This window comes from Tachysurus fulvidraco, chromosome 19 (genome assembly GCF_022655615.1).
Source record: "Tachysurus fulvidraco isolate hzauxx_2018 chromosome 19, HZAU_PFXX_2.0, whole genome shotgun sequence".
NCBI classification, from domain to species: Eukaryota; Metazoa; Chordata; class Actinopteri; order Siluriformes; family Bagridae; genus Tachysurus; species Tachysurus fulvidraco.
In genome coordinates this window covers 13,022,251-13,033,710 of record NC_062536.1, presented here as the reverse complement: position 1 = coordinate 13,033,710, position 11,460 = coordinate 13,022,251, and the positions used below count along the sequence as shown (strand labels likewise).

Genomic DNA, 11,460 nt, shown 5'->3' with positions numbered 1-11,460 from the left:
TTTAACACAGAGACGCCTAATTTACTAAGAATCATTCAGATCTGAGGTTAAAGAACATTTTAGCCAAAAATAGAAATTACGATTTAGTTTTTCTTTCTCTTTGTGATGCTGTGAGTGCAAGTAAAATACACATAAATTAATTAAGCTTTTAAAATAAGTTTATGTTTTTTTTGCATCCAGGAATTTACTAAACATTTGTACTTTCTAAACAGGTTAACTGTTTATATATTGGGCGCTTTATTCGTACGTGTTCTATAGTGTGTGTGTGTGTGTGTGTGTGTGTGTGTGTGTGTGTGTGTGTATGTGTGTGTGTGTACATATATATATATAGACATACTTTCATACGACATACACAAATACTATATCGATAGATATAGTCTTCCACGGAATACTTTCAATCTCAAACCATCATTTAACAAGATTCCAAGATATGAGGCAACACTTCAAATTAAAAACCCCTAATAAACCTTTAATTAGAGCAGGTTTAACAATTGACAAGTAACATTAAAACAATTTGAAGCTTTAAAAAGCCTGGATTATTGTTCACTTCCCCCCTGGCTTGCAGGTCAGGGATCTTGGTCAAAACCATACAATGTGCTGAGTCTGCTGCTGCATAATATTACTTTGTACAGATAAAAATGTACAGTGTACAGTACGGACATCATAGAGGAGGAAAAAAGAAACAATAATGAAGATGCAAGTCAGGCACCATTTCAATTCGTGCCACACCAAACAAAGTTTACGGTCACATAATTTACAAAAAGGAAAAAGTCTTAAAGGGGTGACAGGTAAACGAGCAATACTGGGCTATGGACGCAAAGCAAATTACACTGAGTGCAAGTACAGTAACAACTTGTGTCTGCATTTTTATTTCTCACACGTCAGTTCTGAGAAGATGAATGGTAAGTCAAAATGGGTCAAACCCTGTACTTAAAAACAGAAAACAAAAATGGGCATTCACGGGGAGAGATTATAGAATGTAATGTTGATGACCTAGTTCATGAGCACTTTATATTAACTGCACCCATGATGGCAAATTTGACTAGACATCTCTCATGTCAGTCACTTTTCTAAAAACAAAATATTCAGGAGTTTTAATATAGAATGTTCACAATCTGCTCTTTAAACACGTGGAGTCAAATTTGTAAAATAAATTTTTAAAAAAAACATTTTTTAAAGGCATTCCCACTTAATGCAGCGCCAGTCCCTAAAACAGCACAAAATTAAGGCACAATTTGGTTATTTGCTGCAGAGAACAGTGCACTGTTTTTGTGCTCTGTTTATACATCTTGCTGCAAATACTCCACTCCATCTGCAATGCTTTTCTCATAGAAATAATAATGAAGGGGGAAAAAAGTAATGGAGAAACAAGAGATGGAGTTGCCAAATCCATCAAACTAGTCAAATAAACCACTTGCTGCAAATTTGATACAGCCAAGCTTTATATGTGCTGCAGGAGTTACTCTGACCCTTGATAATTAATTGGGGACAATATTTCTTACAAACTTACACTTTATTATTCTCAAATGAACCCCCACCATATTTAAACAAAACATGACATGCTTTGTGAAGATCAGCATGGCTTATCTGTCCCTCTTTCACAAGACTACAATACAAAATGGGCAAAGAAGTGTGGAGAAACTTCAACACCTGACCAGATTTGCTGATCCTGATCATGTGGAAAACTTTAACTTTAGCTGCTTACTAAATCACTTTGGTGGCCAGAGGATGTCTGTGAATGAGGAAAAGTCAAAACCATCAAACTGCACCAACTGGAATGAAAATGGAAAACTTGCAGAACTCAAAGTATAAAGAAAATAATAGTAATAATAATACATTAGAGTACAATGGAATAAAATCAAAATGGCAAGACTGAGGTGAGAAATGCATGAAGTGGGGGTATTACACAAGGAGCCAAATACTCTACACACATCTCAAAACCAAGCGGCTTGTATAGCGTGATAGTGTGAACACAGCATCTCCTCTGACACATCTTTTCACTCACTGGTTGGCAAGAAATGAATGAGCTTATGACAATCTGCAGCTTTACACAGATATCTTTAACCACCACCATTCAACAAATATTTACAGCACCCCTTTTAGAGTGTGAGCATGCCATTGTTTTGGTCTAAAAACTACAAAGAAAGGAAATGCATAAAGTTAAAAAGTCTTCAGGGAAATAAACATACACGTTATATAATACAATTTAAAGCATAAATACAGGAATATTGGAACCAGCACATGCAGCTATGTATAGCCCAACAGAACTCCTTTTGACCAAGGAGAGGAGGAAAAAAAGAAATAATAAAAAAGTAAAACCACAGACAGCAGCTTCAGTTCTCGCTCATATATCCTCAAATCTAAATATTAGAATAAATTGGAAGCAAATTCCTTGTTTAATCCATAAAGCCAGACTGTTTAAAAAAAAAAAAAGAAAAGAAAATGAATAATATAGATAACTGTGTCCATTGCACCAAAGTTTGAGAGGAGGGATATGCATGACTAGCTGTCCTAAGCAAAGCTCTGACAACTCCCAACATGTTCACTCTGCACTGCTCCCTCTTCATCTCCATCTCCTAAGCTGACAGGGTTGCAACAAACAGTCACTTTAGACCTGCTTACAAAAGACTACCATGTCTTCAATGAGGAAAAATCTCTTGAGCATGGCTCCAACTGCAAGGAGGGATCCAAGAGAGGGGCAGTCTCTCATTAAGGAAAAGGAGAGGAAAAGAAAAAAGGGAGAGCAAGCAATTTAAGACATGGTTAGGGCTCAAGAGAAGCTCAGAAAGCTGTAGGAGTTGGAGCGCTGGTGTAGCCGGGCCATGGTGTTCATGCTGGAGCTGGACGGCTTCAGAGGTGTGTTACAGCCCAAGGCTTGCGGGAAACGCTGGTGGTAGCGGTCAAGACGTAGGTACTTAACAGTCACCAGTTTTCCTGGAACAGAAGGCACACGAGGTCAGGAGCTCAATAAAACAGTCGTTTGCAATTCAGTATATGATCAACATAAACAATGATGCCTGGGTCTAGACCCGCTCCCTTCCATCACAAATATCAAATCCATTTACCATCAAACCAAGAGCCATGCAGTGCCTTGAAAGCTTTCCCAGAGTGCTCTGCTGAAAGGCACTTCACATAAACGCAGCCCTATGTGGAAAGAAGAGCTCAGGATGAGAATTTTTACACCAGAAATTAGTTGATTCCAATGTAATTGTGTAGTTTTTAGGATGCTTTCACACCTTGATGAGGAAAAAACATGGTGCCAGAGCATGCAGATATGGAGAAAAAAGCACACTATTCAGAAGTGTGAAGAAAACCCACCTCTCTTGAATTTTTATCAACAGCAATGTGGACGATCCCATCGTTATCACTGCACTTCTCCAAAATGGCTTCCTGAATGGCAAGATGCCAGTTTTCCCCCACCTCCCTAGCAAACAACAGAAAACTGGGTATTTAGAGAACAGCAAGCTTTTATAACATGCAGCACCTGAAATGTCAAACTTGTGCTTGATTTTACAATTTGCTGTACTCTTTAAGGCCGACATGGATGCAATGTCTTTAGTTAACGCTGTTAGCACAACCTACACAAAGCTGATACAAACAGAACTTACATTACAGGGTCAAACATGTTGCGAATTTTCAGACATGGCGTTAAACTGTTTGGTGGCGAATTCCTTCGATCCAATGGAAACGCTGTGAATCAGAGCAAGCACAATAGAAGACAAATATTCTTTTAAATAAATACAAGTTGAGGGTTGATATTTCTCATGCTGTAGGATATAAACAAGCAGAAGTACCTTTCCCCTGCCATTGTTTGGAAGACATATTGCACATGTTGTCACAAGACACAGGAGGCTGTATCCACCGCCACACATGCAAATCAGCTCCCTCAATCCTCTGCGTTTCTGTCCGAATGCGAGACTCACTTGCAGAGAGGAAAGCCACAGACCTGTTCCACACTTTCTCCATCTTCTTCCTGACATTTTAATTAACACGCATTCACACACACAAATTAATCATGGCACAAATACTGTAGATTTACACCAAGAATGTAGAAAGGAAGTTATTAGGAGGGGGGAAAAAAGCCACACACGTTTACACTTATGATTGCTGGACAAATTATTTATACTACAGCCAATAACTTTGAGGAAAATAGAAAAGTTTGGTGGTTCCACATGCCTTTATTTGGTTACACTTACATCATTTTTAGACCACATCCTAACTTTCCTTACATTATTATGTCTATATAATTTCTAGTTGTTTCTAAAAAAAATAAAAATTAAAAAAAATAATAAAAAAAAACGCTAAATTATACACATACAAATATATATATATATACATATATATACATACACACACACACACACACACACACACACACACACACACACACACACACACACACACATACATATATACAGTTATATTAAGGCAAAGCTTTTGATGCTCTGGGTAATATCTCAAGCTTTAAATTGTGAACAAGAGTGATTTGTGGGTTAAGGTTTTGTGTGTGTATATGTGTATATATGTATATATATATGTATATGTGTGTGTGTGTGTGTGTGTGTGTGTGTGTGTGTGTGTATATGTATATATATATATATATATATATATATATACATATATACACACACACACACACAAAACCTTAACCCACAAATCACTCTTGTTCACAATTTAAAGCTTGAGATATTACCCAGAGCATCAAAAGCTTTGCCTTAATATAACTGTACACAATAGGCTATTCAAGCAATAAAAATTTGTTCAGGGAGCCCAAGTTAACTTATTTTAATTAAGATTTAACTTTTCAATGATAAGCTTAAAGTAAGTTCATACAGTCCAGAATAAATCCAACATAGCCCAAGTCTGAAACTTATAGATTTCTTCCAGCTATTACAACCAGCTGTTTCTACAAAAAAAAACTGGCCAAATGCGGTGCAAGTTCCTGTGTTTGTCAACTGAATCAATTGTGCATGCCTGAAAATTCCTGCTGAAACGCAAAATATCTCACCTCTCATGCGGCTGAATGAGAGAGTCCCGCAAGTGAAAAATGGGCAGATAAGGCTGCAGGTCCTTATTCTCCTGACATGCATCATTATGGCTCTTCAGGACATCTACACACAGAGCAATGAAGCCTTGACAAACTCATCTCATTTCAAAATCTAATCTGATGCAAAGTCATGCAAAAAGTCATTTATGCTGAACAAACAGCAGCAGATAATCCAAGCATCAATACCTATGATTTTCTCCACCATGTCAAACATCTGCCTGGTTTCTTCCTCCTCTCTTCTCCATCGGTACTTCACGTAACGTAGTACGCCATAAACAATGCCAATTCCTGTGAGGAAGCAGGAAGCAGACAGCAGACCACTGATGTCAGACTTCAAAGAGAATCAGGCAAAGCTGAAGAAAGGGTGAGACTGAATTTACATTTACAGCACAGGCCTAGAGGTTAAGGGCTGTCTGCTTTTGCATTAATGTAGCCTCAAACCGGTCTAAATGCTGAGAACTCTACCAGCAATGGTGAGAAGCACTCTGTAGATCACAGTGAAGAAGGCTCGTCGAAAGCGGCAAAAGAAGGACATGCGAGGGTGAGTGGACTCCAGACGAGTAATGTCGAATACATCCGCCACTAGTTGTACAGGGTCATCTGCAATCAACCTGCAAGTCCAGCAGACAGGGATTAAAAGAGGACACACCTACACATTTGACTGTGATCGCACACCCTTCATCATACATAAACAAACAAATAAATAGGCAAGCAAGCAAGCCCCATCAGTTTAGGAAACGCAAAGTTAACTAAAGCAAAACTAATGGGTCAACTTTACCTTATACCAGAAATGTTTCCAGCTCTAATGAGCCACTCCATGGCTACTTCGATCCAAGCTTCATAGCTTTTATTTTGTTTCTAGAGAAAGCAGAAACAGAGATGACTGAACAGACATTGACAAACTCTAATGCAAATGGTTTTATGCTATAGCAAAGCAACAGATTAAGACATTTTCTTACTCCTATGCCATAGCAATTTGCAAATGATTTTTTTTAAATTATTTAGGAGCAACCCTTACTTTTTTTTTGAGCTACTGCCCAAGGTTGTGGAGCAATTGTGAAAAAGCTAGTTCCCATCATGACTGACATTATAGCAACAATAAACTACATCCATTTCGCTCACTAGTACTTCTCATTTATCTAAAAACTAAATAAATTCATTGTCATCTTACTGAAAAAATGTAAAAACACAATCCTCTGCCCTAAAGATGGTAGAATTGGTAGCAGATTTCGCTCTGAGTGTTATAAAATCACTGACACTCAGAGTCTCTCTTAATAAATGTTAGTCTCCTTTATAAAAAAAAATACTAATAATAATAAATTTAAAAAAAAAAAAAAAAAAGAAAATCCATATCTTTGTGCAGAAACAATATCAGAACAAGCACATAAATATAAAACTGTGTTATATTCTGTTAGAAAGCGGTTATATTCAGCATATGTTCTGACCAACACAATCAAGCTCTCAGCAGCAAAAAGTTATAACTTACTGAAATCTGGTATACTGATTACACAAAATCTAACCTACCTTCAGATATTTGGTGGCTTCAGAGAAGGAGACACTTCTGTTTAATTGTTCGTTGAGATCTTTGCAGTCATGTTCACCTGAAAGAAATACATTTTATTTTTAAGTCATGGGATATCTTCATGTTTTATAAATGCAACTTGGTAAATGAAAGCATTACTGTACACTGAGTGATTTAATAAAGAGAGTCTAAAAAAATTAATGATTTTTTCATCAAACGTCCAGGGCGTGCAGTCAGACCTAATGCAGTTCCTTCTACCTGGTTCAAGTCAAACCAAAATTCCATGGAGTGGAGACGACAATAAACAGGGTGGAGTTTGTTGCTCAGTGTTATACAGTGTCTTGTAAGTCATTTTTATAAGAAGGACTCAATAATCAAACAGCATCTATATTCACCTGCAGTATTGGCCAGATATTCGTGCAGATGGAGTAGAAGACTAAGAATAGTGTCTTTCTCTGTGTGGGTCTAGGAAGAAAAAAACAAAAACAAAACAAAACAGGAACATTGTTTTAAATAGTAAAGAGATTCATTGCAGCTTAACCTGTTTTACCACTTAATGTGGTGAGTCTATTAAACACAACAATATTCGATTACATAAGGAAGGAAAACAAGAGACATTTTAAAAGTAATAAGGTCTACTGTTTAAATAATTGTATTGACAAAGTTAGTATTATTTTAGATGTCTACTACAGTACATTAGGATTAAAATTAAATGATCAACATGACTTGCAGCTTTAACTTCTATATATGTACATCCAAATCAGGTAAATGTAGTAGGAACTACAGAACGATTTAATGTGTGGTCCTATCTGTCTTAAGGAACCTAAAGTAATCAGAAAATAAGATGCTTAGTGGTTCCACACCACCATACACAATGTGTGCTGTTTAACTGCTATAACCAGAGTTTCTCCCTGACAATATGGACTTAGCCTAAAGTAAAGGTAAGTAAAGCCAGTATTACGTTTGTGATCAATAAATTAGGTTCAAGCTGACAGCACAAATGCAGCAAAATGGTTTCAAGTATCAGTCACTGCTGATCATTTAATTTTGGTCCCAATCCATAATCTAAAATCCATACATACATCTATAATCCTATCCTATCTTCAAGAAGTTTAAAAAAGTTTAAGAAGAGTGAACTATCAAGCATTTTTGTTCCAAGTCTTGCCATTATACATAACTTTCATGATTAACAGTTTGCAGAGTTATATAAAGTTACTTACATATGTTTTATCAAAGTCTGCACCAAATGGGTGGTTTCTGCCTGCAAAAGCAAAAAAAAAGAGCAATATTAACTATGATAAGAGTGAAGAGAGCATTACATCCCACTGCATTCCCACTTTCATGACTACAGAGAGCAGACACACACAACGGACATATAAACAAAGGCGAATCTCTGCTGTCGTTGTCATTCTGTGTAATTATTATTGTAATTATCATACTATGTATTACATTTATTTTCCACATTCAAACACACTTTGTATTAAGTAAAAAAAATCTTTAAAACTGTTAAATATACTTAGACATAAAAATCTATATTGTTTAACCCTTTCACGCATGGTGTCACTCACCAACTGGTTTAATGTTACTGTAGGAAAATAAAACAAGTATTTTTATACAAGTTCCTCCAAACACTTCTTGTTAGGGCCACTCGGATATCATCTAGCTAAAAAGCCTTTTTCACTCAGAAAATAGATTTGAGAATAATAGAAAAATGATAAAGCAATATGTTGCTGCACGTCCACACCCAAAACCATAGTGAGAACGGAAACAGGAAAAAAAAATTATGCAGATAGTACTGGAAACAATCAGACAGTCAGCAAACAGAGTCAGGCACTGTATTTGTGGCCACAGACTTCCAACGTCTCTGGGGAGAAAAGCAATTAGTCTGCCTTAGCTTGTCTGTGACCTAGATGTCTGTCTGCCACTCGCTCTTTAGTCCAGACTCTCCCTGGGCACAACACACACTCAAGCTCTCAATACAGGCGCTACCTTCCTCAGACATAGCTATGGTGCTAATTAAAGACAAAAAGACTGGAATTAAAGGTCTTGTCAATTAGCTGATGAGTGAGGTGTGTGTGTGAAAGCAGAGAAAACAGCGTTCACGTTCGAGAACAGGATTAAAAATGAAATTTGCGCTGTAAAAAGGATAAAACAGAAAACTCATTGCTGAGTAAAATACTACAACACATCATGAGAAGACAAATCAGTAAACCAGGTGCCTGGGGCAAAATATATTTCACTTTAATTTGAAGCAAGGATTTTTATTCAAGACCGAACGGAAAAAAACAAAACTCTAATGTTATTTAATTTAACAAAACAAATTGTCATGCAGATTTATACCCCAATGAAAAGAATACCCCAACCTGACCTATAAGTTGTTGTAGTGCCATTTCATATCACGAAAGCCATTTACTCAGAAAAAAAGTTAATAAAAATAAATAAATAAAATAACAATAAAAAACACAGAGCAGTGTGCTTTCTACCATATAGACAGTATTTTTCTAAAAACAGATATTTTATTAAAAATATACTTTATTTAAAATAATCATTGTTTGTACTACGTTACTAGATGGTGCCATCACTATTTTACAAAATCCAATACAATAAATAAAATGAGAAATAAATTGCTGCATTTTCAAGTGCACTATGCAAGGGGAAAAAACTAAAATCAATCAAGAATCAAGCTGAAAACCATTAACATAGTATTGTCCTAATAACAGGGACCACTAGCTAATAGGTAAAAATTGGCATATGATCAAACAGAGGAAAAATACCACACCAGTAAGTGAACACTGGGGGCAATTAATAGTGGGTTAGTATGTAAAGTACACAAAGATGAAACATCTCTGCATGACAGTAGCTTTAATGTTGCTCTCCTTTTGGATGACAGTTGGTTATGTGTGGGTCTGACACTTAACTTTTGAGTGCAAACTGGCTTTTACACATCTTGCAAGAGAATATGAGGTTTCAGTTCAACACTTCTTTATTTTTACTGTCAGGCATTTGTAACTCCGCATTTTAAATCAACATTGGGAGTTGCTGATTAGAGGAATTGTTTAATTATTTCACATTTTGTATTAAAATTGTACAGGATCACAGGGCTTCACTGCTTTGTTGGTACTGGAGTTAAAGCAGATGATGGACACGTGTACTACAGAACGTGGGTGTCTTACATCAGAATACAAACTAGAATTGATGAATAAAACGAATTAAAGCCTGCAGGAGATTTAGAGACATCAGTGCTTCAAGCCTACTTACCAGTAACTGCGTCTGAGGCTCCGGAGCCCCGCATACGCAGGTACATGAGGCCGAGCAGAAGGAAGAAGAGGCAGGCGGCGGTCAGGAGGAACATGGACAGGTAATGCGCGCTGACGCCGCCGGTGGCTGACACCTCATCCCGTTTAAACTGCTCCAGCAGCTCGTCTTCTTGCCCCGTGGCCTTCCTTTTTTGGCTATAGTTATGATTGGAGCCGGTGTGGTTCGAGTGGTTGAAGGCGTAGGTCGAGGCCAGGCTGCTGTAAGCCGAAACCCGGGGTCTGAGCTCGAAGTTAAGGACCCCGCTGCTTACCGCGGCCTCCCCGGCGTTTTTGCTGCTGCTTTCCTCTCCGTTCACACCGTGGAAACGGGAATTTTTCAGATAACTCCCGGTTAACTCGCTTGTTTCTCCGTCTCCCTCCATGCACTCATTGTGAGGGTCTAGAGCGCCGGACTTGGTGTCGGTGATTCCCTTTTCCCGGACGCGCTCCGACTCCCAGACGCTTTTGTACGGAGTGGAAGTGAACTTAGACACAAAACGTCTGGAAGTCAGACGGCGCTCCCGTCTCCGTTCCTCCTCCTCTTCATCTTCCTCTTCGTCTGAATCAGAATAATCCCCAGAGAGTTTGCTGCTGTATGAACCCTTACTACCGTTCAGAGTCCTACTGGTCCTCTCTGTCTCCTTGTTCATGTCGTCCGGTTCGCCGTCATCCTTATCGTCCACGAAGCTTGATTTCCCCAAGTCTGTCATCCACGGAGACCCGAGGGCGCTTCTTCTGCTCTCTGAAACCCCCATATGAGATTTCGTGCTACTGTTTAAACCGAGCCCGGCACTTCTGCGTGCGCCGGCGGTGGGTGTCTCTTGTGTAGGCCTTATCGAGCCTCGGTCTCTCCTGCCGCCGCCGCCGCTGTGGTTCAGGCCTCCTTTTTTCTGCGGCGCCTCCGCGTCTGACTCGTCTGAGCTAAACCCCAGAACGAACTTTCCACTCCTGTCTGCTCGCTTTTCGTTCAAAACCGGCCGAGTGCCTGGGCTTCGAGTCGCGTTCACGTGGGTCACGGCACCGGCCATCGGCCGAGACAGAAACGCCGAGGTTCCCGTCGCTGTGTGGCCGTTATTACCGCCGACGCTCGTGCTACTGCTACTGCTGCTGTTGTTGTTGACGCTGCTGCCGTTTCTCCCTTTCACGGCCCTGGACCGTTGTTGTTGCTCCTCGCGTAACTTTTTGAGCTTTTTTAAGTACACCGGTCGCGTGTTTTCCGTAACCGGACCCGGAGTGAAACCGAGGCGTTTTAACTCAGAGAAAAGCTCCTCGTCCGTTAGCTGCACGGACGCCATCTTTGCTCCAAACTCGCACAGAAAGCGTTACAGGAAGTGACGTACAAGTAGAAGATACAGACAGTAAAGTTGAGCGAATTAAAAGTTAGCCATGAACTAGCACCTTAGCTCTTAGCACCATAGCACCACTTTTAAAAGGTTTTAAACCCAGTTTCTGACATATCATGTTGTGATTAGTTTTTATTTCTGTATTTAGTTTGACCTTATTGAGTACACGAGCACATTCATTTTGTATGTTTTTAATTGCAGTTTATTTCAGTGTACAAATAAATCTACATATAATTTATGAACATAAATGTT

At 38.7% G+C, this 11,460-nt stretch overlaps 1 protein-coding gene across 1 annotated transcript; it reads right to left on the bottom strand.

Moving 5' to 3' along the window:
- Positions 1 to 442: 442 nt before the first annotated feature.
- On the bottom strand, positions 443 to 11,188 carry lemd3 (LEM domain containing 3). The gene is made up of 13 exons (XM_027151583.2): positions 9,828 to 11,188; positions 7,790 to 7,830; positions 6,965 to 7,034; positions 6,572 to 6,648; positions 5,826 to 5,905; positions 5,513 to 5,658; positions 5,234 to 5,335; positions 5,009 to 5,111; positions 3,795 to 3,973; positions 3,609 to 3,690; positions 3,319 to 3,424; positions 3,066 to 3,144; positions 443 to 2,934 (listed from the first exon to the last, which is right to left on the bottom strand). Exons 1-13 carry the CDS (start codon positions 11,158 to 11,160, stop codon positions 2,771 to 2,773), a joined length of 2,562 nt encoding a protein of 853 aa, XP_027007384.2. The 5' UTR covers positions 11,161 to 11,188; the 3' UTR covers positions 443 to 2,770.
- Between the last annotated feature and the right edge of the window lie 272 nt (positions 11,189 to 11,460).